The following is a 27,545-nucleotide window of genomic DNA, read 5'->3' on the forward strand; positions in this document are numbered from 1 at the left end:
TTGGTAATCAGGTACCACATCAAATGAGTTCATCCAGCAACCTTTACTCAAAGCCACAAGTACGAGCCTCGTGGAGGAACCAGATGAAAGTTTAGGGAATCACCAGAGTTACTGAGATTCATCCTTTGGACACCACGAATATCTTCAAAATATCAGGGCAAACCAATCACACTGTTGTTTCAGACTAGACCAGAGTGGTGTACCGACATTGCCATCCATAGAGCTGCTAGCGTGGCCAAATTTTAAAGAATGGTTTACAATGTGGAGCCTACGTTTGTAAAGTTAACAGCCACTTAACACATAAAGAGGACACAACTTACATAGTGTTTGGAGGGATTCCGTCTCTTCTGCACGTCCACAACATTGACGTCAAAGACCGTACGGAGCTGCATCTTGACAGACCAAATAGGAATTGCACCAAGAAATACTCGAAATGCTAAAAAAGAAGTTGCTCAGCCATTAAACCGATATTGAAAATCAAAAAACATTAGGGAACTGCCTTAGGAGGACTGCAAAGATGGAAGAAGGTGAAAAAGAAGTCCCTCCGCGCTCAGACTTTAGTTGCATCCATGTAACGATGGTGTCAGGCGGTCTTGGAGCTTCTGAACTCCTTGTGAAACATGACAACGCAATAAAACTGGCGTATAATCAGTCTTCCCCTCCCTCAAGGGGGGCTGGACTGCAGCAGCAGAGTACGGCAGGAGGGCAGTGCATGACAATATATACGGGCGGTCCTGCTCCAGCTGGCTGGACATACACTGAGAAGAAGTGAAGTCCAACTGTTTGGGACTTTTTTTTTCTCGTGTCTAACATTGGGCTAAACTCTTGTGCTAAAAAAAGAAGAAAAAAACAGAGAATTTGGAGCAAAAAAATAAACAGCCCACATTATAAAAAGCACGTTTTCCTTTCTACAGAAAAAAATGGATGGAAACGACAATAGCATTGCTGCGTTCAATTGTTCCAACTACTTTCCGTTAAAGTCGATACAAAACAAACTTTTGTGGTCGGTTGCCTTTATTTAAAAACGTAGATGCACAGGAGCGGAAGGAAAGCATAATTATTGAGAAGCACTGCCATTTGAAGTTTTGCTTGCATTGGCTACATCTTTGTGAGAATAAACTCTACATAGTCGTCTGAAGGCTATACATGTCGTACTTTTAACTTCAAGAAAACAGCTTTTAAGATCAAACACGCATGAACAGCTTCATATAAGTACATGCAATTTTGCTTTTGCCCTCAATTGTATAACATACCATAAACTCAGTCCATATCGCCGTATATTTTAAAGGCAAATTGGGGTTTCCGACAGCACTTAAACTCGACATATCAGATGGCAAATGACTTTGCTCCCTCCTAGTGGAGGAGGCATGGCCACGGAAATGTGTATTATGTATATTGTGGCTCATTTTCCCATTTGGGGGCGCTGCATGACACAAACATTGGTCTACCCTACAGTATAAACAAGTCAGTGTTGCATTTTGTGTTTGTGTTTATATCCAGTCTGCAGGCGACACTGCATTTAGGCATATTTGACAGATCAAATTGCTATTTTTTTCAAATTCATATTTTACACAATCTGCTATCAGCTTAAAAAAATGTCCTGAAATTATCTTTGCAACGGTTTATATAGTAGTTTAAATAAGAGTCAACTCAAGTCTCCACCAGCCACAAAACTAAAATGCTTCCCAAGCATCAATGCAGCAGAGTAGGGATTCCCAACAAACAAAATACAATAACTGATATTTGATAAACATTATTAAATAAATAAAGAACATCCTAAACATTTTTGTGTAAATAAAATTATTGTACAACCATGCACATTTTCAGAATACTGTTCTTATTGAAACAAAAAAAAGTAAATTAGTGAAATTTAAAGTATTTTTAACATGCAATACAACAGCCCTTATGGTGTTGCAACACCTGACTTCTTTCATTCAAATAAATATTGTGAACAATATATCATATGTATAGGTAATAATGTTAAAATATTTGGGTAATCAGCAGATAAATATTAGTTTAATGTATATATATATATATATATATATATATATATATATATATATATATATATATATATAAGTTTTGTTGGTGTGATCTAAATGGTCTCTGTCTTACTGAGAGAAATGCGAAAAGTCCCCAGTCTCCCTTAATATGTACATTGCAGATATTTTGACTGTAATGGTGTATTTTTACATTGTTTAGTATTGCTACTGTATCTGGATCTGAATACTGCTTTCAGTCTACATGAAGTGTTTCGTGTCAAAAAAATGCTATTACTTCAGAACAGTTAAAGGTGAAAGACATGAAAACTAAAAATGTGTGGGCCTGCTGTATTTTAAAATAACTGACGAGTAATAATGAGCAACATGCATCTGAAAGCACACTGGGATATGCAGTAGGCTATTACAAATTATAAGGTTATGCATTTTCTGTTAAACCAGATTGGATTATCTCACAATCAATCCCCACCAATGGCTGCTTGAATAATATGAATTGGCTTATCTAATCAGTTAACCTGTATCATCTGACTCCTTAAAAACACAATGTGTGCCTGGACAAAACAACTTCTACCATTTTTTCCTCCTCATGACGGCAGCAGCACAAGTAGCATGCGTGGTGGAGCCGAGGGGCTGACTGGCTGAGCACGTCCTGCCGAGGAGATTCAGGAAACAGATACAGCTAACTAGCTGCGTCAAGCTAGCTGACAATACAGCAACTGACAGCGGATAGATCTACTTTTAGCCTCCGAAGTAAAAGCATTTAATGGATCTCTGGCTTTGCTACAACAACACAACCCCAGTTTAGCAAAACACACCTTTACTTAATAACGTTACTCAGCGGAAGAAATGTATTTTTATCAGCAAAACTCCATTAGCACTCACAAAATAGCATTAAAGAACGACGCTGAAGTTAGTTTCCGATTCACCGGTTAAGGGGGGGGGGGGGACCACACTGGACCAGGTTAGTTAGTTGGATCTTAATATTGAACATGGCAAATCAAATAAAACAACAAAAAACAAAATATAAGCAAGAAAAAAACCTCAGAATGCCCACTAAACATATTCAGTAAACAAACATAAGTTTTCCATGTCCGAAAATGAGTAGGAGGAGGTGAATACTTATCAAATCCTACCCCCTTTATTCAATTTTACACACACACACACACACACACGTATTAATCACACACACTTTGCTCCAATAAACATGATTTATGAAAATTTCAGATTTGTGAATATTTAAACTATCTTTAGCCTCTCTAGGGTAATCTACTTCAAACATGGCCTGTATAAGTATAGTGATTTATGATCTGGACCTGGTCAAATGTGGTGTGAAAAATGCAGTGAAATCCGTCTTCTTTTTTGCGATTTCACATTTAAAATAAAGATATCACGGATTTGAAAGTGGGTTTCAGACAACACTGAGACTTTACTGAACATGCTTTCAGTGAAAGGTGCAAAAAGCCGAGAATCGGCCGTCAAGATTTGCAAATTGCGTTTCCTTTTTCGGTTAACTGCTGCATAAGAAGGTACGAATTGGAAGCAAACTTCAGCGTCGTCACTAAAGACAGCTATTATCACTTTAAAAAAAAAGATTTTGCAGTTTAATTTAATTTTCTCTTTGCTAATTTGACTTACCAAAAACAGTGTGCTGTACAGGTGTTTATATCACCATTTTTATTTTCAGCGGCTAAAACGGAAATCGAGCTTACGTTAGCTAGCTTGATGCTGGTCCGCTAACTTCTGTGTGGTCATCCAACCGAAGCATGGGGTCCTTTGACTCGCCGTTTTTTGCTCGCTAACGTTAAATGATAAAAATGCCGTATGAAGGGTGAGAGTACGGTAGATACTTGTGGCGTCATTTAATTTAATTGATTTTTTAAAACGGAAATACTATCCTGTGCGTAGAGACGAACTCTTCTCCTCCATCTCCTCGGCCAGCGTCCTGTGAACACCGCTAGCTATGATGTGATCATGAATAACAGCCGTCGAGGGAAGTTATAATTGGCATTATCATAGCTGAATGGCTACAATAGCAGCCTGTCTGCCTTCATTTGACGCCTGCATGCTGTTATTTCGATAGCCATTTGAGCCCTGCGTCGGGAGGAACCGTGTTCTTGGCGGAAATAACCGAAATAAGAGACCGCATCTACAGCGCTGTAGTTCACGTCCCTAAAAGATGTCTTTCTTCAATTTTCGGAAGATATTCAAGTTGGGGCCTGATAAGAAGAAGAAGCAGTATGAGCATGTACACAGAGATGTTAATCCAGAAGAAATATGGGACATCATTGGGGAGCTGGGAGATGGAGCGTTTGGGAAAGTGTACAAGGTAATGTGTTACATCCGCCCTGGGGTTTTCTAACCTATTTCTTTAGTCACTCGTTTCCGTTCATGTTTTTGCGTTTTTGTCTTACGGTTCAAAATGACAAGCTGTTAAGGCGTCATTCTCTAGGCCAATAAACCCTCTGTAATTTAGATTTTCGCGTCAAGTGCATGCTATGACAGCTGACTGTATACCGTAACTGTTACCTGCCTGCTACATTGTTCCTGTTGTGGTAAAGATACGTTGCTTTGGGCTTTGTTTAAGCTTATCTCCTGAGTGTGTGTGTGTGTGTGTGTGTGTGTGGGTGGTATTTCAATTTTGGGTGGTCAAGGTAGGCCCTTGTTGTAAATATGACTTTGTCATGTCATTGAGTTGGCCTTAGTCAAACTGTTGAAGGTGTGGTTCACTACCACAGAATAAATATGGCTTCACAAATGCCAAACTGGATTCTCTGAGAGAGATCAGAGGACACACAGATTGAAAAAAAACAACTAAGAGCACGTGCCCTCGAAAATCAAATGGCAAGTAGTTTGTTAATTGTATTCACTGTGACAGGTGCACAGGTGTGTATGTAAATTCTAACTAGTGGTTAGCCTTTTGTCACTTCAGTGATGCTCAACTTAAGGCCTGCCAATCTGAGAAATGTCTTCAAATCCAAAAAATGTCTCAAACTTCTAGAATTGTCTAGAAGTCCTACAGACGAGGTGAAATCCAAAAAATGTCCTAAAATCCTTGAAATCTCTAAAGATCCTAGAAGCATGCATGAGGCTGCTTTGACTGGCCCCAAGCCTCCTGTCATTTTGCAAAAGTGGCCCCTAAACAAAGCAAGTTCAGTATCCCTGGTCTGTTTATTTCACAAAGACATACTGTACATTATGCATGAGGTGGACACAATACCCACAACACAAGCACAATATAATGCTATTCAGTTATAACCCCCAAACTATTATTGTGGAGCTTTTTAAAGGTCTATTGTTTAGAATTTAGTGGTGTCTAGCAGAGAGGTTGCCGAACTGAAACTCTCCCGTGTGCTCAGCCTGCAGGAGAACTACAGAGGCTGATGCAAAAATACAGATAGTGCTTTTGAGAGAACTGGGCTACTGTAAAACAACATGGCAGACTCTGTTAAAGAGTACCATCTCCATAGATATAACTTGCTTATTCTGAGGTAACAAAAACATAGAGATTCTTATTTTCAGGTGATTATAAACTTATAAAAACATAGTTCTGAATATTATATACTGTTCTGCAGAGAAATGCCCTTAATTTCTACACACTGGACCTTTAATGTTGAGTTTCTGTCGATATGATTGATATAGAGTGTGAGTTGTTTCCTTCTGTGGTTATTTCTAAAGCTGTGATTTATTGCATTGGATTATAGAAAGGTATTCATGGTTTTGTGTCCACCACCTGTAATCTCCTCTGAGTGACGCAACTCCCTAGGTTATCTGTGTGTGAATTTGTATTGGGCTGAGAACACCCTTTGAAAAGGTCAACAACATGAGCAAAAAGTCAGCTCTTTTCATATACCTGCTTTGACTGAAGATTAAAATGAAGTAGCAAGGAGGCAAGCCTGTTTTAACAACAACAGACAATAATCAAATAAGGAATGTAGATACTTAAGTGGAAATCAGTTTCACATTAAGCTCCACATCTTCATTAGTTTTCTTATTGCAGTAACCTCAGGTTTTTCTCTCTATTTCTCTGTGACTTATGTTGTCCCTTACTGGAACTCTTGTGATCAGATAAAGCAGCTAATGGCCCAGAAAATCTTCATTTGCAAGTCTTATTAGCTGTTTAACTAACTGTGATGAAAGCCAGTACACTTTCGTGGCTTCCCAGACTCAAGTTGTAGACAAATATACACTCCACAACGTATTGACTACCCATTCCCACACATAGAGGGAGGACTCATCATCAACAGGTCACAGTACTATCAACAGGGACTATTCACCAGTTATTTCACAGGCTTTTGATGGTTGCCTCATTTGGGCGGGGTGACAAATATTGCAGGCAAAGTGTCAAATCAGCTGTTTTACACAGTGAACAAGAGAAGAGTTCTGAACTCACATCAAGACTTAAACATGGTTTGTGTTGTGTTTTTTAATTAGTGAAGAGGTGTGCCATTTGTTTGGACAAACTGCTTACATAACTGTGTTGGCGCAGCCTGTCAGTTCAGTTAGATTGGCATACGTGTCTTATTATAAGAGAGACAAAAATCTGCCAAAGAGTGTGCTCACACAATACAGCTGAAGTGGTGTGAGATTTATCCTCAATGCAATTTATTCACATTCAGCAGGTTAGAATATTTGCTATTCTTTAAAGATCATGATGTTTGTTATTGCAGCACCCACAAACCCCTTCATTTAATTTCTAAAATGAGACGAGCACAGAGAATCTATAAATGTCATGTACATAATGACTGAAGGCCACATGCTCCACTTGAATAACTCAACGGCAGACAAATTATCGCCGACCTCTCCATCATGACGCTTGTATTGTGCAGATGTATTAGTGATGGCCTGTGCTAGACAGGCGTCGGCCAGCACAAATGGAAAGACACGTGGAGTGTGTCAGGTCAGAAGTGTGTAAATATAGTGTGTGACACATTCTGCAGCGTTTGGTCCTGACACTCCCTCCCTTTTCTTTTTCCTTAACTCCCTGAGATTGTGTCTGTATCCATAAACATTAAGCCCAAAGCTGGCCTTAAAATAACTTCTCAGCTGTTTGACATGGTGTGAGGTAAATTTGTCATATTAGTATCTTCAGTAAAGTCTAATTGGGGATGAAGATTTTGGAGCATATGTGACCAATGTAGACATCCATAAGCAATTTTCCTATTAAATAGGGTTTGACCGATATTGGTTTTTCAGGGCCTGATACGATTATTAGCACTCAGCGAGACCAATAGCCAATATTTGAAACCGATATGAATTTACAATAACGATGAAAATATTTCTGTCAAAATTTAGAATTTGGAGTATAACGAACTCAAACACAGAACTTTGTTTAAATGCTTTCAGCAACTATTTAATCAAAACTGAAATGTTCAACCTAATATACAGCAAGTTCCCAGAAACTTATTTTTATAAAGTTCAGTGAAAATTTACATAAAAATGAATGACTAAACATAGCTCCTTGAGGTTCTACAAAGTGAAATACGTGTAGTGTAATATGCACACTTTTTCATTAATTAATCAGTTATAATTGAAATAAAACACAGATACAGATAATCGCCAAAATGCCAAATATTGTCCCCAATAATTGACCAGGCCAATAATCTGTCGACCCCTAGTATTAAATCTGCTTATTGGTAATGCGTATCTTCACATGTGACTTTACAGTAGGTATATCAAAGTGAAAGAAAGAAGAAAAGAGAGCAAAGGAAGAGGAGGAAGCGAGCACACTCAGTTTTTGTAGGTCAGAAGATGATGGGGTGTATAGTAAATGTTTTGACTTCAAATGGTTGCTGTGGGTGTTTCTACAGTAATTTTCCCTTTCAATAAATAGCAACGAGTTATCATAAAGTCTTTTTGAAATGTGTTTATAGAGATGTGATCCTCTAGGTGCTACTCAAGATATAAAGTGCTGCCGTGTTTATTGCTGTGGCTCCAAAATGGTTTTTGTCTTAGATTAAATTGTTAATGTTGATGGATGTTTTTCCACTTCACAGCGCTGCCACAGCAAAGGAGGCCAAGCAAATTGTTCTGTGGTCCAGCCAGCAATATCAGAAATGTATTGAACAGCATGCTCAATTGATTAAAGCCTATGTCGTCAATGTTCCCTCCAGGCTCAGAACAAGCAGAATGGGACCCTTGCTGCTGCCAAGGTTATCGACACAAAGACGGAGGATGAACTGGAGGATTACATGGTAGAGATTGACATCCTGGCCTCCTGTAACCACCATCACATCGTCAAACTGCTGGATGCTTTTTATTTTGAAGGCAAACTTTGGGTGAGTAAGCAAGTGCTGGACTTTTTTTTTCTTATGTGTTTCTGATGATTTGAAGCCAAGGAGACACAGAGGCAGTGAACCAGTCATGCATGGAGACACACAAATTCATCACAAGCCACTATTCGTCATGCTGTTTCTCAAAGGACTCTTATATCATCCGATTAAGGGATAATGGCAGTGCATTTTTGCTTGTCGCCTACAACAAGAGTTTAACCCAGATCATGTGGCACAGTCAGAGGCCAGTACGAGGCTAGGACTGCATGTTCAACTGCAGGAGCGCCTGATCACCCAGAGGTCATAGGTCATAATTTGAAAGCTAAAGTCCAAGGCATGCTAACCATTTAGACCTTATTCTTAACCCTAAAAATCCTAAGCTGTGAATACTGTTTCTTTTTAGTGACAAAACAGTAAAATTCTCAAAACTCATTTTCAAAAGAGTCCTGCATCTGCGATTATTTAATTAGTTGTCAACTGTCAAACTAATAGCCAACTAATTTGATAATGGATTAATTTTTTTTATTTGTTTTTTTTAAATAGGTTTTCAAATAATCCAGATTTTTAGAAATGAATATTTTCTGGTGTCTTCATTCCTCTGTGTCAGTGAAATGAATATTGTGGACAAAACAAGACATTTGTGAATATTGTAGACTGGTTCTTCCAGACTGTTCTTTTATAGGGCTGCAATTAATCTTCAATTAGTCATCAATTATTAAATTAATCACCACCTATATTGATAATCTATTTTTCTTTCTAGCAATTTTTCAAGAAAAAAACAGGCAAAATTCTCTGCTCTTCTATTTTTTTATCTCAGGACTGTGGACAAAACAAGACATTTGATGATGTCATCTTGGACTTTGGGAAACACAAATCAATATTTTTCTCTGTTTTCTGACATTTTATAGACCAAACAACATCAACATAAATCTAGAAAGTAATTAGTGGCAGCCCTTTTTTGCCTCCGTATCAAGCTATTTTACTGTGAGCAGAGAGTTGAGCCACAGTTTAAATACATGGTCAGTAGATCCCGTTCTGTGTGCAGTTAAGAGGCCCCAGAGCAATTAGGTCCTGGCAGGTGGTGTCATGTGACCGCCCCTTGTGGACCGGCCACATCTATGGGAAGATAATGGAGTGGTTTTGGTGGCTGGAGAAAGTGCCTGAATAATTCAGAGCTGCATGCAGGTTGTCCCTGTGGCCCCCGTCTTTAAGCAGCATGATGAATGTGTAACCATTTCTGCTGTGCACGTGTTGGGTGTTGCGTTAATGTGTAATATTTGCTCTGCAAAAGATTTGTGAAGGAAAATATGCTGCTAAAAAAAGAGAATATTTATTCACATGCATGATGTTCAGTTTAAACTGAGATTAAAATCAGCACCTATCAGAATCATATGAATGTCAGGGAGATTCCCATGGCATGATAAATTGTTATGCAGAACAGGAATAACCACTTTCTCCTCTTTGTTTGAGTCACTGAATAGAAGGTGGTGCTCAGTTGTAGCTTTGATTGATTTTTGTCTATCATCTGATACCATGAGCTATCAACTAACTGGCAAGTGCCAATATAGTATATGAAGAGGTGGTCGGGTACATTACAACTCTGTTACAACTGAGGTCAGGAGCTGGTCAGTTTTACATCTCTATAACAGTATTAGGGAACAGTGTTATGTTCCTCTAAAGCACTGCAGCCTCACAGAGTTCACAAAAATATGCTCTGTGAATTGGTGAATCCGAAGTTCTATTATTAGTAGACAGCACATGAAAAAAATTCAAATTGTTAAGGTTTTTACATCTTCACTAAATAAATAGTATGGCTCAGATATGATAAATATTTGTTTGTAGCAGGAATTAAACTGTCTTCACTCCAAAAATTAAATTTAGTGTGCAGCACATGACATCCTTACTTGAAAGGGAGGAGTATTGGCTCAAGGCTTTACTGTGTTTACCCGTATGAGGAAATGTTTTTTCTTCAGAATGTATGATGAAATATCCTGAATGTGACTCATATGTATGTAGACACAAACTCAAAGCATTTACGCTCTAATGATTAAGAGGTGCTTTTAGTAGAAGTTGTTGAAACGGGATGACCTGCACATAATCATGCTGTGCATCTTATAGAAACCACGAGGACAGGATCCCAGTCTCTGTCTCCAGCTTGCCTCTACTGATGTTTCGATCCAACAAGGATTGAAACATAAAGATTGTCCTGAAAAGGAAAAGAAAAGATGTGTCAATAGAGGATGCTCAGTGTCTGATCGATTGGCCTCCTGGAATGTCTCCACAGAGTAATCAATAACAGAAAAATGGGTTCTGATGTCTTTCCTATAATGGTTGTGTTGTCCTCAAATGTCTGTGCTACGAGAGGAGGTAAAGAGTACCTATTATGCTCATTTTTGAGGTTCATACTGTTTTTTGGATTCTTGCATGCAGAACATGTTTACGTGATTTAACGGTAAAAAGCACTTGAGTGTATTCACACTGTCTGCTCTGCAGCACCTGTATTCACGCTTTGTCCAAAATGCTCAGTTTAGCGCCTGTTTCTGCTTTGATAGATCAGCATTTCTGTGTCATCTCTATCTGGGTGTCCAGATGCACCATTGTTGCAGCCGGAGAATGACTGTAATGGATGATAGCGACACTTTCTTCCGTGAAATATGACTAATGACATCTTCGAAACACAAACAGACATGTTTCAGAAGAAATATAATCCCAAATCAGAGACAAACTACATCAGCTGCCAAGATCATATGTTTTCCTGACATTGGCATGAAGCTACATGTAACATGTACCAGAAAATAACAGCAATTTCTTCCAGCAGGCACATAATCCACAAGCTGTAAGAAACTAACAAATGCAGAAACCATGTTTAGATGTTTCTCTGATGCTAGCATGTAGCTACATGTAGCAGTGTAGGCTGCGTATTGTAAATCCTTGCAGTAGGGTGCCTGTAGCAGATGACCTTATAAAAAAATCTGGCACACTATGACATCACACTGTAGCTAAAGTAGAAAATATTATTTGAAGCCTTTTACATTATATACTTTTACATATGTTTATGTCATTATTTAAAACTTTGGCCATGTTGAATATGTGAATTCTTAATTGTTACTCTATATATTAGACACAAAACACAGAAAAGCATGATGGGCCCCCTTTAAATTGGGGCTTCATTGCATGTCATTGCATGACGGTACAAATATACTTACAAATACGTACTGTCCCACTGTCTTTTACGCTTTCAGATTCTGATTGAGTTCTGTGCGGGTGGTGCGGTGGATGCCATCATGCTGGGTAAGTCCCTCATTCATGCAGGAAGCAGAAAAACACTATAAAGTGCTGGAGCTTTTTTTTTTTTTTTAGTTTTTGCTCCATCCTCAAGTGCCAACTCTGTTTTATTCCATCCAGAATCCTCCTCTGTGGGATTTTTTTCCCTCTCCCCAGTTGGAGAGGCCTTTCCAACTGTGTAATTATTGTAGCTCAGATTTCAAGGAGTGGTTTGTCCACTTCTAATGTCTGCACTTTCTCTTATTTTGAAGCTTGAAGAAACACCTCACCAGTTTCTCTTACATGTGACTTACAAAGAGGATACCAATTAATTCACGTAACATTTGGATGTTGATGTGCTCTGCTCTGTGGTCTGAGTCACCTAAAATGAATTCCTTCCCCCAGATTTGTCCAGTCATACACGCTGGCTGGTGTCAGGGTGGAGTTTCGCCCTCCAGTTGCTATTGGATACCATCAGGCCGTCACATTTCATATTAAAAATCCAATTGACCCAGTCTGCGTTTTGAATTTGTGAATAAATTAACATTTGTGAATCAATTGTGTTTATCCGCAGAACTGGAGAGGCCCCTGACAGAGCCCCAGATCCGTGTGGTGTGTAGGCAGACTTTGGAGGCCTTGTCGTACCTCCATGAGAGCAAAATCATCCACAGAGACTTGAAAGCTGGGAACATACTCCTCTCCTTGGATGGAGAAGTGAAACTGGGTAAAACAAAATCTGTCATTTTTTTTGCTGCTGCATTTGTCATCCTAACATTTCTCTTAACGTAAAGGATTATTCACTCATGCTCCAGCTAGCGATGAAGTTGTTACTGGTTTCACAAAAAATGGCAGTAAAATGGTTAGCACCAACATTTCAAATTTGAACTATTGTTAAAACAGTGTTTGATTACTGCACCTTGAGTTTGCGAAAGTGTACTGTCAAAGGAAAGGGCTGTCTGTCAGCAGTTCAAATATTAAACCGATCATTATTTCTATGGAATAGAAATAATGATCCTTTTTAGATGCATAAAATATGTTTTGCTGCTGCCATCGTCCACAGCAGTACATAGCTCAGTGGTGGTATTCTGCTTGTCTAAACTGGGAGTGTCTACTGTATATGATACACTGACTATAGATAAGCATGTCATGCAACCCCACTTAAAAAATGCAAACTATCCCTTTGAGGTACTCACTACAGAGAGCCACACAGAACAATAGCTGATTCATTGTTGATTTTTCTCTCAGATGTCCTTGTTGGACGCCCTGTACCTTCCTACCTTCCTACAGGGCCAATACTAATAGGCTTAAAAAGCTAATTAGCAAAGTCAGTTGTGGATCCCTCTGCCATCATTGCTGCAGCAACCAGCTGAGCTATGTGACTTTGGGGATAGTGGTGCACAGGACTGAATCGTTCATGCAGAGTCAAGTATTAAAAAAAAAAAAAAAAGTTACAAAACAAAGTGACGTGTTTTCTGTAGCCCCGAAGGAGAGAACAGTATTTTTCACACCACTTATGTGCTGGAGTTGGTGATACATTGAATCGGTTGCATAATATTCCAGCAAGTATTCATGTTGCTGCTGTAGCATCCATAGCTGCTGGCTCCCTGATGATTCATGTTCTGTAGGCAGAGGGTCACAGCAGAGCCTGGCAAACAATAATTATCAAGCAGCCTCCAGAGACTTAATGATAGATCTCTCTTTCCCTCTAATGCGTGCGCACTGTAAGTGAGTGGAGAAGAAGAGAGCAGTCTGAAATGCCGTCACAGGTAACACCAGAACAGCTGGGAGGGAAGATAAGAAAGAGAGGCTTTTCTGTCCAATTATGGGGTTCATATTTTAGAGCTTGAAGCAGATTCGTTAAGAAACTCTGTGGCTCTGGTAGAAATGTGATTATATGGATTCACACTTTAATAAAGAAAGTGTCATTACACAATTTGATTCACTGATAAAGAGAATCCTAATTTATTTCTCCTTTCAGCTGACTTTGGGGTGTCTGCTAAAAATACCAAGACGCTACAGAGAAGAGATTCTTTCATCGGCACTCCGTATTGGTGAGTCATGCAGGCGCATAAAGAGAGGGCATTCACCCCGTAACATCTGATAATTGTCCAAGCGTGTCTCTTATCTATCTTAGCTATGATTTTCTATGGGGTGGCACAAAAGCTGTCATGGAATGGGGAGATGAGAAAAGGCCTCATTCAGCATTTTAGATGCACAGTGTCGGATGACCTCAGCTTTAAATACTGAATAGGCTTCCTATCTTTTAAATTCCAGACTGAAATGCTCACACACTATTTAATTGTCTTTTTACCCTTGAAGTGTAAAGATAATTGACCTTTTGGGGATCAGAAAGATATCAAACATGCCTGAATGCACACATTATCTCGCAGTCCAAACTTAGCTCAATGCTAATTACAAACCTTCTAATTTTTTGCAGGATGGCCCCAGAGGTGGTAATGTGTGAAACTTCCAAGGACCGTCCGTACGACTACAAGGCCGACATCTGGTCTCTGGGGGTTACGCTGATAGAGCTGGCGCAGGTTGAGCCACCCAACCACGAGATGAATCCCATGAGAGTGCTGCTGAAAATAGCCAAGTCCGAGCCGCCCACACTCATGCATCCCTCTCGCTGGTGAGATGGAGCGCTGGTGATAACTAGAGTGGTGGCACTGAAATGTTTCCGATTGGAGATAAGGATATATTGACTGTTTGATGTGTGTGAACCTGTAATGCTTAACTGAATGACAACATGGGGAAGAATGGTATTAATTCTATTTCACAAAGTAGGACGCAACAACAGACAAAAAACTGATTGTGTGTTATTTGTTCTTCAAAGGTCACCAGAATTCAATGACTTTCTGCGGAAAGCACTCGATAAGAATGTGGACAATAGGTGGGGCACACTACAGCTTCTACAGGTGAGCTGCCCTACTCCATTCACTTCCTACTGTTAGCTCAACCATCTACACAGCCTTCAGTATAGCTCAAATTATGCATACACGTTTAAAAAAAAAACAATCTGAATGTGTTGTTTGATTCAGCCCAACAGTTTATCAAGGATATACATTTATATTTCTTGTGTCTCTCTCCATCTGTGTAGCATCCTTTTGTCACCAGTGTAACTGATAGCAAACCTCTCAGAGAGCTCATAGCTGAGGCCAAAGCTGAAGTCACAGAGGAGATCGAGGACAGCAAGGAGGAGGAGGAGGAGGAAGAGCCTGATACACCTCTGGTATGTAGTTTTATTGGTTTAACTACACCTGTTAGCCAGAACTTAAAAACCACTGACAGGTGAAGTGAATAACATTAATCATCTTGTTACAATACAATGCTCTGCTGGGAAACCTTGGGTCCTGGCATTCATGTGGATGTCAATTAAAATGCCACACCCATCCAAACACTGTTGCAGACCAAGCACATCCCCCCATTGCAACAGCTCTCCCAAATGGCATTGGCCCCTCACACAGGACAATACACCATGCCACACTGCAAAAACTGCATAAGAATGGCCCAGGAAGCATGACAAAGAGTTCAACACATTGACTTGGCCTCCAGATTCCCCAAGTCCCAAACTGATCAAGTATCAGTGGGATGTGCACCGCAGGACACCCTCAGAGGTCTCTGTGTCCATGTCATGACAGATCACAAACAAGTCCAGTCCAAGGAAACCCCACCATGGATCCAGCTTGGTTCTTGGGTACTGGTATGTCCTTTGAATACTCGAATGAATTGGGAACTGGAGAATTTAGAGGCCATGAGGACGCCTTGCGGTCTTTGTCACGTTCCTGGGGCCAGTGTTTGCAGTGTGGCATGGCACTTCATCCTGCACTGTCATCTAGGAGTGCTGTTGACAGAAGACTGTGTACTTGGTCTGCAACAGTGTTTGGTTGGTGCATGAATACCAGGACCAGGAAAGTTTACCTGTGGAACATGTCATTGTAACAAGATGATCAATTATTATTTACTTCACATGCCAGTGGTTTTAATGTTGTGGCAGATTGGTATATCTATCAAACATAATAGTACTCAACAAGATATATTTTAAGTGATGTGTGAGTTGTTGTTAGGTCCATTAAAGACATTGTTATTTTCATATTTTTCCATCTGTTGGCAGGCTGCTCCTGGGCACAAGAGAGCGCCATCAGATGTCAGTGTTGCCAGCTCAGAGGACGACAAAGTCCCACCAACTCCCTCCACGCTGGAATCTGTTACAGAAAAGACGGAGGCCGAGCCTGCTGAGGACCGCACCAGTGACAAGCTCTCTGATGAAGGACTTGGAACCAGTGAGGTGGACAAGACTGAGGAGGAGAAACTCAACGAGGTGTCTGATGCCAGTAACGAAGACCTGGCCTCTGGGCTAATAGAGCCCGCCAAGGACTCTGTATCACAGGATCCTACAGAGCTTACTAAACAAGAAGATGGTCAAGCTGAAGAGATTCCTGCTGAGCCTGTGGTGTCACAGCCAGAAGAGCCCGTAGATACAGTGGATGCACAAGAACCTGAAACAGATGGTCAAGAAACAGAGGAGGAACAGAAGGAGACACAAGAAGAGAAAACAGAGGATGAACCTACCCAAGTAATAGAAGAAGTAAAAGAGCCCGAGGAGGTGAGAGATGAGGAGGAAAAAGACACTGGTACAGAAGAATCCAGAGAGTCACAAGAGAAACCTGAAGACACATTAGAAGAACGAGAATCCATATCAGGAGAAATGGCACAGGCAGAAGAAGAAAAGAAAGAGACAGATGAAGAGACGCCTCAACATAAAGCGACAGAGGACATAATAGAGAACTCAGCTAATGACACAAATGTTAACATAAACACAGAAATTATAGAATCAAATGTAGACACAAACAGACAAATAGACACAAAATCAAATGTGGATGAGTCCACTGAGGTTGAGAAGGAGGTGATAGCGAGTCAGCCAGAGGAGAAGCCTGAAGATGAGGCACCTGAGGAGGCAGAACAGCCAGAAGAGGAGCATGAGACCAGAGAGGAGGCTGATGTGGAGGAACAAGCCCCAGCTGAATCCACAAATGGAGTTATTGATGAAGCCAAAGACCTTTCTGATGATTCAGACCAAGTGGTCCCATCTACTGATGTTCCTGTGAAGGAGGATGAGGAGAAAGTGGCTCGTGCAGATGAGAGCACCTCCCAAGATGCCGTGTCTGTCCCGGAGAGTGAAACAGATTCAGAAAGCAAGATCGAGCATGGAAGCCCAGCTGTGATGAAGCCAGACTTGGAGAAGGACTCTGACTCTGGAAGCAGCTCGGCCGCTGATAGCAACAGCCTTGACCTCAATTTGTCCATCTCCAGCTTCCTGTCCAAGAGTAAAGAAGGGGGCTCCGTGTCTATGCAGGTAACATAATCAGTGCCTGTCATACTTTACATCCGGAGTTTATAAATCATCAACAGTATTTTGATCATTTGAGCCCCACAAAACCTTCCCATTTTATTTGTAGGAGTCAAGACGCCAGAAGAAGACACTGAAGAAGACACGCAAGTTCATGGTGGATGGTGTAGAGGTCAGCGTGACAACATCAAAGATAGTGACAGATAACGACACCAAGAGCGAAGAGATGAGGTTCCTCAGGTACGTCTGTATCCAACCTGCTTCGCCATACTGTTAGTCTAAATATGTGACACGGCCTATTTAACACACTTGCCTTAAATAGTTCTGGTTCATTTCACAACTCCCACGGCTTTTTAAAAATGCCAGATGGGTTATCTCCCATGATGAATGCTACATTGTGTTACTGTCATGTTGCCTTTTAAAGACATGAGACATGCTGCTCCTAATGTTTACACAAGTGCTGTCTCACTATTTGCTGTGAGGTTCATGACCTTATGTCAGTGGTGCATAGAGTTAACATGACTCAATTTAACAACTACTGATTCTGACATGAGGAGACCAGGACAATCAGAGCAGCTATGTAATATTAATAGGAGACTAATAATGTGATCAGTCTTTAATTACATATATGAAAAAAAGGATAATTATACAAACCATAAAATCACATCTCAGATGTGCATTTTTTGTGATTAAAATCTTATATCATCTACGGCTGCACATTATGAGGACAATATGCAATTTACAATAACATTGTTGAATATCGTGATAACAATATTACTTGCCATAAATAGATAATAAAGTGTACTGAGCTCTGTCTTTCTGCTGCTTTCAGTATACTGCTAAAAAACAGCAAATTTCATGTTAACCTAAAAAACATCAACAGTAATTTCATTTTTTATTTTTTATTGAACACAAAAGGTACCAATAAGATAGTCTGTGTTTAATTCTACTTGTATCTGATCCTCTAACCTGCACTTATTTCAGTGAAAAATCTAAATTTGTTAAACACTTCCCTTCTCAGTCCCACTGTCTCCTCCCACTAAAACAGCACAGCTAACCAACAGAGGCCGGTTGCAAGTTGAAGCAACAAAACCCAGAATGTAAAGTTTGTACACACAAACATTTTATCTTTATGTTGTATATATTTAGTTTTGTGCTTTTGCTGACACATTGTTTATGTGTCATATTTCTTTAAGGGAGTTAGGTGTAAGAAATAATTTTATAATAATAATTTTCTAAGTCTTCTAGTGTATGTTAGGCATAACTCAAAAAATGTCAAAGTCAACAACATCTATTAAACAATAAAAAAACAAAAATGTAAATAGTGCAGGCCAAATATCATCAAGGTACAAGGTAGATTTATTGTCATTTTTCTTAAACGTGGTTTAAGAAGAAATGAAAGTGAAGTTAATCTTAAATCCTGCTACATGACAAACTATTGAATTGTAGGCTACATTACTACATATAGTGACCCATTACACTGTTGGTAATGTTGGTGTGTTGATGTGGTTTCCTCAGGCGGCAGGAGCTGCGAGAGCTGCGCCTCCTGCAGAAAGAGGAGCAGAGAGCCCAGCAGCAGCTGAGCAACAAGCTGCAGCAGCAGAGAGAGCAGATCTACCGGCGCTTTGAACAGGAAACTGCTGTGAGTCAGTTTGTTCGTACCGCAGTGGTGTGATGTTTTTCTATTTGGCCGACGCCTAGGAAACGAGATGCTTCGTCTCAAAGTAGATCTAAATCCGAAGGAGGGACTAACATGAAGGCCGTAGCCAGACATCAGGCTGTCTCTCTCACTTACTTACTCATTTAGCATTTCTACAGTGATCAGTGATGGTCACAGTATTAAAAGCTTTCATTTCATCTTGTCATACAATCTTAAAGCCAGGTGGAAATGACACCATACACAAGTTTTGTACAGTTAAACTACCCCCACTCCTAAGCAATGATTCTCTTAATAATCTTATGATATTAGATCACTTATAAACACTTACAGTCACCATGTCAGTCTGATTCAAGTGTCTGGTGCCTCTGTCCATGCAGGCTAAGAAACGTCAATATGATCAAGAAGTGGAGAACCTCGAGAAGAAGCAGAAGCAGACCATTGAGCGACTGGAGCAGGATCACACCAGCCGGCTCCGAGACGAAGCCAAGCGCATCAAAGCGGATCAAGACAAGGAGCTCTCAAAGTTCCAAAACATGCTGAAGAACCGGAAGAAAGAGGTATGACGGTGTATGGCTGCTTCTGTGGGCTGATTAGTTCCTAACTGTGGGGTCGCAGGCATTTGCATGTCATAAAAACGAGCTGTTTAATTGTGCATGCGTTCATCAACTTAGCCGGTGGCGTACTTGGCTGTGTCATATTAATCCTCTGGGAGTGGTGTGCCTTGCTGTTCTTGTACTGTTTGTGTGCAAATGATAGCAACAGACAGACTCTGCTATCTTTCTCCTAAATGCTGCTAGCTCCATGTTGTTTTATCCATTATTCATCTGCCCTGAGGCCTCTGGTTGCCTTCTAAACAGCGCTACTGAGTCTATTTGTAATGTTTTGGGAGCTATTTATTAAAAGTTCAGTCTTAGGCTAAGCATAAAACCTCATAATGGTGGTGTGCTAGGCTTGTTATAAATTTATGTTAGGTCTTTATTAGTCTTTTCTGCCTCTTTCTCTGCTTTGCAGCCTTAAATGCTTTGGTGGATGTTTTGGGCGTGCTTGAGGTGTTTGTGTTTTGCCTTATGCAGCTTTTTTTATGGCAACAGTGCCAATTGGCATCCATTGTGTATTTATGATGCCTGGTGGTGGTCGTGCTGCTCCGCAATTTGCTTTCTGGGCCACTTATTATTTTAGTATTTTTTCATTGTGCCTTAAAATATTACAGCAGGTCTGCTTAAAGTGGTTGCTTCAGCCTTTAGCTATGTAATTTATTTGGTTGTTGAGCTGCAAAAATATGAGCAATTGATAAAATGTGCAGGTTTTTTGTGCTTTTTGTTGTTGGTAATTTTGTATTCTTCATTCAAAATGTACTGTTGTTGTGTATTTAACTAACCATGTCTCTTGTATGAGTGTGTGAGGTGGCTTTGGTCATGGGATGGCCGACTTCTGAAGGTTTATCCAAATGGTGTTGGACTCATTTGGGGATATAATGAAAGCCTTGCAAAAGAGTAACTGATTTGGAATCATCTTAGATTTGTATATTCAAGGATTTCTTTTTAGTAAATGTAAAAATTCAGATTCAGTATACTTAATTAATCCCCTGGGGGAAATTATAAAACATTAAAGTTGTTTTTTTTGTAAATAGATGTAGAGACACATGAAAATAGAAATAAGAAGTATGCAAGAAAAATGTGCATTGTGCTACGATATATAAATATAACAAGAAAATCTAAAAACTTACAAAAGAGAAGTGTGTAAGAAATAGAAATATGTACATTGTACGACAGTGTGCTAAATATAAATGCAAGAGAAGAATAGGTAAGAATTTAAAAAGAGAGTGGAAGTATTGCACAGTGTATTGCACAGTTGAATTATTATTGCACAATAATGCAGAGGGCCTCAGTTCTGTATTGCATACTGTTCAGTTTGCTGCTGTAACAATAGAGAATTACAAAATGCCTCCAATGCGTTTCCATAAGAGGAAAAACTTCCCCTGGCTGTTCCCCATTCAACATGTTCAAACAAAACACATACAGTCACTATCACACAGAGTTACACGCACAGTGTATGTGTAAGTATAAACAAGTGAAACAGTCATAGACTTGTATAAATAGAACCGAAAACCACTTAGTGGCTGGAGGAAGAAGCAGTGGACTGAGACAGCAACCCTGTAGTCCACCTGTGCTTGGGGAGTCATTTCCCAACTCTCACTGTTTGTGGCCTCATGCACCCACACACAGATTGCATCACACACATGTAGCTGGCTCAGTTTAGCCACCAGATTCCCTGGTACAGTCATGTTACATGCAGAGTCTATGAATAACAGTCTGTCTTTGAACATCTTGAAGGTAAAAATACCTATTGCAGAGTGCAGGACAAAAGAAGCAGCATCATCCACACATCTATTCAGTCTATAAGCAGACTGAAGTGGGTCAAGGGCACCAGGTAAAGTCTTACATATAAAGGTTTTAAAGGGAACTTCTGTATTTTTTTTAACCTGGATCATGTTTTCCCAATTTTTTTTGAGAAAGAATGTGCAGGCAGCAGCCACTAAATGGCTATAATGTAACCCTTCGGACAATGGTACCATTAATCTATATGAATACTAAAAGTGCTTGTTTTTGCCACTGATAGGCTCAGATTGATTTGTAAGTGTCTGACAACATTATGGAAAGAATCCTAGAGAGAAATACAGCGTTTTTCTTTACCTTTGGCTCGAGCTTGCCTTTTTATTATTATCTTTCTGCAACAACTCAACTTGAGTCTTCAAAACAAGATTTCGATTTAGATTAAACACAGTCACAAACAGATCAAATCGAGCCAAAGGTAAAGAAAAACTTTTTATTTCTCACTTTGCATGGACGTTCAGTAATTGACAGTACACTATTGTCCCAAATGACTATATCGCAGCTCGTTTTGTATTTACCGGCTTCAGCGCTTTTGCTCAATATACTGCACCAATTTCAGAAATTGTTGTCCCTATCTGTCACTTAGGGTAACAAAACTTACGAATATAGTAGGGCTGTACTGAATAGTTTGAAGATTTGAAGGTTTAATGCTGTGCAGCTGCACTGATATTATTAGTATTATACTATTAGTACAATGAGATTCCAGTGGCGACTGAGTTGGATTGTTTCTGACTCTACTCAAGGCAAAGTACTACTCTACTCACTGAAACAAAGATAGATGTAATTATTTTCAAAATTCCTAACATGTTTGTATCAAACAACATACTGTTTGCTCTTCTGCTTGCAGAAAGCAAAGGGTGGTACACACCTGCACCAGCAGGCCGATCTAGCAGCAGGCTAACCATAAATGACATTTATTCATTAAAGAAAGTCGATTTAATAAAGACGACTAATTCATTTAGTTTAATAAATCAGTTTATTCAAATTTAGACTTAAGGATAAAAAAAGTAGGGGGATCCCATCATAAAATATAACAAAAGACATTTGAAGCTTCATTTGAAAACCTCAGTAGCATTTTCGAAAGTTAAAAAAATGACATCCTGTACAGCCATAGAAGTTAGGGTCCAGGTTGAAAAATACTAAAGTTACCCTTTAGCCAGTTTTTCAAAGCATTTCATTTTCACTAAAGTCATATATCAAATCAAATATAGACTTGATTCTGTTTATTGATTCTGTCTATTATACACCAAAGAGCTCTATAATAGATGGTTTCTTCAGGACATGTGTGATCAATGTTCCTTTTAAGGCAGGAAGGAACCAACTAGAAGTGAATTATTTTATATTTGGCGTGACACTACTGTGCAGTCTAATCTGCGTTCAGTTACAAGTAAATCCACAGCTTTTGAGGAGTGCACTCGTCAGGGCTGTTAAATATTCAGAAGTCATAGTCGCCAGATGATTCCAACTCAGTTACTCTATTTTAATTTCTGGAGGCATATTAATCATCTTGATGGCTGTGGGACTTCATTGACTGCAAAGTAAATCGGGGGGAGCTGTTTTTGAGACTAACATCTTCTGCCATTTTCTAGTCAAATCTGTCTTTTCACAAACTCGTGACTGACTGGACAGTTCGAACTCACAGTTCTGACATGCTACTAATCAAAAGAGACTGACTGGCTCAAAGGACATCAGACAGAGGTCATGGGAATCAAGCATGCTGACTTTAAATCAGTTGGTGGCTGGGTGCCAAATCTCTCCTCTCAAATTGGGCTGTGCATGTCTTCTATTGTTGTTGGCCAGCTTTGTTAGATTTTCATAATATACAGCATCAACCAGTTTCTGCATACACACTGTAGGCCAAACAGGAAGTTGGACAGTCACCCAAACATATGAGAAAAGAGCTCATGAAACGCATAAAGGAGGACCTATCGCTCCTTAAGACCGCAGAGGTAAACCTTCACCTGCTGTCTCTTACTCTGTGAAAGAGTACGATTTCTCTCTCTTTCTCTTTTTCACTCTCTCCCTATACCCTGATCCATTCTTGTTAAGTATTCACACACAAATGCAAAGAGATGCTGTGTCTGTAATTGCATCCCATTTAAACTGAGTCCCTTTTAATATATTATTAAGCCGTCATTGACAAAGAGGCAAATTAATGAGCAGCACTATCTTATTGCTGTATTGGATCACAGAATTGTTGCATCAGTGTGATTAAGTACCTTAATCTATTAAAACCACACAATTTTTCTATTTCTGACCAAGTGACAACCACCAGGGCTGAGAAATAAAGCCAATGCTGAAATGCCTAAAACTCTTTCTTCTTTTAATGGCCACTTGAGGCTGGCTCCAAATGTGACTCAATTCCCATAATTAAATGCCCAACTTTACAGCAGAAATAAATATGTTTGCAGCTTGGTACAAAAAAACAGTTTTGGTCTCCATAACTAATATCTTCATTTATGACAACTGTAAGGGGGTTTAACCTATTTGAATGTTGTTAAGGCCTAAAATGATGCTTATTTAAGAGCATGGCTGCTTTGAGTGACAGGCAGTGTGTGCAGCATCACCATAGTCAGATCAAACTTCACTCCTCCACAGCTACAACCTCTCATCCAAATATAGCTCCAAAAATGAAAATATATCAAATCATACATGGACTTGATCCTTTAAAAAATACCCACAAATGAACAAAAAAAGGTCAGGGATGACCCTACATGAACCCCCATAGTTTCAGTCCAAGTGTGACCCAAACTTAAGCTATGGCAGCAGTTACAGGCCCGAGGCCAATTTAAAAACCTGAATTTCCACTGTAAAAAAGTACTTACAAGCTGAAGTTAACTGCAGTAACTTTAACTGCAGTTACATTTGTTACACAGGCTGCAGTTGTTAATTGTTACTTGGAGCGCCAGAGCGCACTCTGGCACAAACTGGACCTTTGTGAATTCATAGTGCTGTCGAAATATATTGTTCAGAGCACCAGCAGCAGAGGCTCTGGGCACAAGCATGTTGAGAAGAGTGGTGGCCAACACGAACATGAATCACCCTATCTAGAGCCAGTGTTTGGTGTGTCTGTTCTGGGCTGCTGTAGAACAACATAGTGAACTTCATGGAAGAGGACCCGCTCTGTATGTAGATATTAATGGTTCATTCTAAGGTAACAAAAACAATACAATTCTTGTTTTCAAGTGTTACAAACTAATGAAACATAGTTATTTATATGATATTACATTCTTCCAATAGATGCCCCTAAATCCTACACACTGGGCCTTCAACTGTTTGTTAATTCACATAGTTAAGTCACATAGAAATAGGAAAATCAAAGCAAATCTTACCCAATTCAAGCTTGGCGTGATGTTACAAATTACAGCCTGTCCTGAACCCAGCAGATCGAGTCCAATCAGGCTCAAGCAGAGAATCAAAGCTCTAGTCCATAGCATGCGCTCTCAATTCACTGCTTATCATAGTGTCCTTTGATTTTTCATCATGTAGTGAATTTATGTGCGAGGGAGCGATTGCAGACACAGCTTTTGTTTCCACAGTTAGACATCTGTACTGAAAGCTCTTTCGAAACTTTGTTTTCCCGTGCATCTTTAATGAACTCGACATGAGTCATCATCATCTTGTCTTTGAAAGGTAACTCGTAGATTATTAACACTCCATGAGCCGGTAGCATGGAAAGTAACAAAACTGCTTTTTTTCCCCTCCCAAAGCTGGATTAAACCTAAGTGTCGCTTTTCAAGCATGAGAAGACGAGAAGAGTATTAATAACTAATTTAATGACTTCCTCCTAACATTTATCCAGAACTCTGCTGTGCGCCTCAAACTCACCCATATTCCCAAAGTGGAAAAACTCTTGCATAATTTAGGAAGAGTCTGTGTGTGTGCTGCTGTGGTTGTGTGTGTGTGTGTGTGTGTGTGTGTGTGTGTGTGTGTGTGTGTGACTGTGTGAGAGAGAGCGAGAGAGATCCTCAGACTGCTGTGTGTGCTGTCTGTCCCTGATCATCAGGACGAGTGCGCTGTGTGCTCTCCTCCGCAGGCAGTGGCCCAGGTTATGATACAGTCTTTTCAGTTGTCCTCATGCGCACTCTTCAACGCTCAGATGCAGGATGTAAGTTCCCCTCCCGCCCCACCTCCGCCCTGTTTCTCTCCGTCTCTGGCCCATACTTAGATGTGAGGAGTGACAGGATTAGTCTGTGATGGTTCAGTTTTACTTTATGACACATGTAAGCATGGGCAGTGTTGTTTTATTTTTTATTTTTTTGAGTGTTGTCATCACTGTGTTTGTGCAGTGGTTCTCCTTTTCCTCTTCTGCTCAGTATTTCTCCTCCACCAATTCACAAATGTTCTACATCTGGTCTGTGTATTTTATATGGTATTTATATTGTATTACATTGAGTCTAGGAGTAAACAGTGCCGTGTCCCAGAGGTGGTGCTGTCATTGATCCGCTTCTGTCTGGATCCATGTTTGTCTCTGTCCCCTGAGGTTCAAATATAGACCAACTGCTTTACAGGATGGATGTAAAAGTCACCTGTATTGTGCATTATTGTAACACATTTTCACCATCTTAATTTGGATTCAGCAATGTAATAACAATGTTACCTATTGTAAGTTTTCTACAATGAATTCTGTGTAATTATAGGATCAATTATACCTAATCAGACTGAATTAAATGCAGTATAAAACATATAATTTTCCACCAGCCAATCAGACAAAATCTAAATTTCAAATTATGCATAAAGACAGAGAAGATAATTAAATAATAGATAATTCTTGCTCATTGTGTAATGAGTCATGCATAATGTTGGCCAAGCTCTTGATGGTGTGAACGTCAATGTCGATGTCGTCTCACATAAAACTGTTAATCTTTATTGAACTGTTAACTTTTCTCTCTTTCTCTCTTCACCTCCATTGTGGATCGTTGCCATCCATGATCTCTGAGTGTCTCCTACTGATTCCAGTTGATGATGTGACATCTTAGTGCTCTGTGTTGTTCTGAACTCGCAGTGGTTGCCTTGACGTGATGCATTTTCTCGTGCCTTCTCTCTCTTTCTCTTTGCTTTCCCTCTGTGTGTCCCCCTCGGCCTCCTCTCAATGCTGCTCTTCTCTCTGGCTCCTTAGGAGCAGGAGTTCCTACAGAAGCAGCAGCAGGAGCTGGACGGGGCTCTGAAGAAAATCATCCAGCAGCATAAAGTGGAGATCGCCACTATTGAGAGAGACTGCCTGAACCACAAGCAGCAGCTGATGAGAGGTAGGACATGGAGATTAACAACAAGAACAGAACTCTGTGGCCGGATTCCTGGCTTTGGGGCGCTTTGCATTGCTTCCACCTTCTATTAGAACCTGGCATTCTAACCAAGGTGCACTCTTAGGTACAAAAATTTGGTTCCAATCCCACAAATTAGCTTAGATTTCTGAACACAGGTAACTTGAAAGTTACTTTAGACATACAGTCATTCATAGGAAATATCACAATGTACTTACTGTTATTTGTGTTTGCATTCATGCATAGTAAACCTGATGAAAACATGGTGAGAAACCCTGTGAAACATACTTCTTTCCTTCCCTTACGCATCTGAAGGTGCCACATCATTAGACTATGTTTCTATTCAGTTTGACAAACATGATGTGATGGATTAAACTCTCAAGCAAACAACTCAGCTCAAACATCCTGTGTAAGTTTGAAGTTTCATAATGGACATAAAGCCAACAACAATAACAACAACAACATCTGAAAGGCAGAGAAATAGTTGTTTCTTTTTAGTCTCAACTAGTCAAGGGACTAGGAGTGAATGCCAGTGACACCGGCGGTGTGTAATACTGACTGTGACATGCAGACATGTTTCAGCTCGTCCAACTTTCTGACAGTGTTTCTGTTAATTTACGCATCACCAGCTAACATGCATGTACTTGTTTGCTAACTTATGTGACCTCATTATTTTGTGTGTGTGCTCATGTGTGTTCTGTAGCTCGAGAGGCAGCCATGTGGGAGTTGGAGGAGCGCCACCTGCAGGAGAAGCACCAGCAGCTGAAGCAGCAGCTGAAAGACCAGTACTTTCTGCAGAGACACCAGTTGCTGAAGAGACACGAGAAGGTAAGAGCCTAGAGAGAAACTCTACCACGCAGTGTGAAATATCTTACTTTAAAAAATGCTGCTAAACTCTAAACTGTGTGCGTGTGTGTGTTTTATAGGAGATGGAGCAGATGCAGCGCTACAACCAGCGGCTGATAGAGGAGATGAAGAACAAACAGACTCAAGAGAGGGTTCGTCTGCCCAAGATTCAGCGCAGTGAGGCCAAAACACGCATGGCCATGTTCAAGAAGAGCCTCCGCATCACCGCCACCGCAGCCATCACACCCGAGCAGGAGAGAGAGCGGATAAAACAGGTAACACACACTGTGGACTCAGTCTACTGCTGTAATTTTACAATGTCTACTCGTCACATTTAAGGAGAAGTGACTGAACATGCATGGTCTTTTTTTTAGCAGCACTGTGTCACACTGGCATACAGTCACACCAAGGATCTGCCCAGTACGAGCACTCTTAATTATCTCAGCCTTCTGGACCTCAGAGCAGCAATTTTCCACTCACCATTTCACAGGCTTTCCTG

At 40.1% G+C, this 27,545-nt stretch overlaps 2 protein-coding genes across 8 annotated transcripts in view; one reads left to right on the forward strand and one right to left on the reverse strand.

Moving 5' to 3' along the window:
• LOC121954827 (SH3 and PX domain-containing protein 2A-like) overlaps positions 1 to 3,844 on the reverse strand; it is a 66,715-nt gene extending 62,871 nt beyond the window's left edge. Inside the window, exon 1 of one of the 4 annotated variants that reach the window (XM_088086228.1) lies at positions 3,710 to 3,844. Coding sequence is in view for 2 of the 4 variants with exons in the window: in XM_042502537.2 (XP_042358471.1) it covers positions 321 to 392 (72 nt within the window). In the remaining 2 variants the exon portion in view is untranslated. Of the gene's footprint in view, positions 1 to 320; positions 794 to 3,635 lie in introns of those variants that run through there. The other 3 variants (XM_042502539.2, XM_042502537.2, XM_042502538.2) reach the window with 3 other exon arrangements.
• A 92-nt stretch (positions 3,845 to 3,936) lies between these two features.
• Positions 3,937 to 27,545, forward strand: part of slka (STE20-like kinase a) — a 28,177-nt gene continuing 4,568 nt past the window's right edge. Inside the window, exons 1-17 of one of the 4 annotated variants that reach the window (XM_088086225.1) lie at positions 3,937 to 4,326; positions 8,111 to 8,275; positions 11,512 to 11,560; positions 12,108 to 12,257; positions 13,512 to 13,584; positions 13,971 to 14,165; positions 14,370 to 14,451; positions 14,634 to 14,765; positions 15,648 to 16,889; positions 16,993 to 17,123; positions 18,402 to 18,525; positions 18,921 to 19,100; positions 22,793 to 22,885; positions 24,973 to 25,044; positions 26,056 to 26,185; positions 26,904 to 27,028; positions 27,127 to 27,321. In XM_088086225.1, coding sequence (XP_087942351.1) covers positions 4,177 to 4,326; positions 8,111 to 8,275; positions 11,512 to 11,560; positions 12,108 to 12,257; positions 13,512 to 13,584; positions 13,971 to 14,165; positions 14,370 to 14,451; positions 14,634 to 14,765; positions 15,648 to 16,889; positions 16,993 to 17,123; positions 18,402 to 18,525; positions 18,921 to 19,100; positions 22,793 to 22,885; positions 24,973 to 25,044; positions 26,056 to 26,185; positions 26,904 to 27,028; positions 27,127 to 27,321 — 3,288 coding nt within the window. In that variant the 5' untranslated portion in view covers positions 3,937 to 4,176. The remainder of the gene's footprint in view (positions 4,327 to 8,110; positions 8,276 to 11,511; positions 11,561 to 12,107; positions 12,258 to 13,511; positions 13,585 to 13,970; positions 14,166 to 14,369; positions 14,452 to 14,633; positions 14,766 to 15,647; positions 16,890 to 16,992; positions 17,124 to 18,401; positions 18,526 to 18,920; positions 19,101 to 22,792; positions 22,886 to 24,972; positions 25,045 to 26,055; positions 26,186 to 26,903; positions 27,029 to 27,126; positions 27,322 to 27,545) is intronic. The other 3 variants (XM_042502535.2, XM_088086227.1, XM_042502536.2) reach the window with 3 other exon arrangements.

Source organism: Plectropomus leopardus, chromosome 13 (assembly GCF_026936395.1).
Source record: "Plectropomus leopardus strain MGB_pleo_1.0 chromosome 13, ASM2693639v1, whole genome shotgun sequence".
NCBI classification, from domain to species: domain Eukaryota; kingdom Metazoa; phylum Chordata; class Actinopteri; order Perciformes; family Serranidae; genus Plectropomus; species Plectropomus leopardus.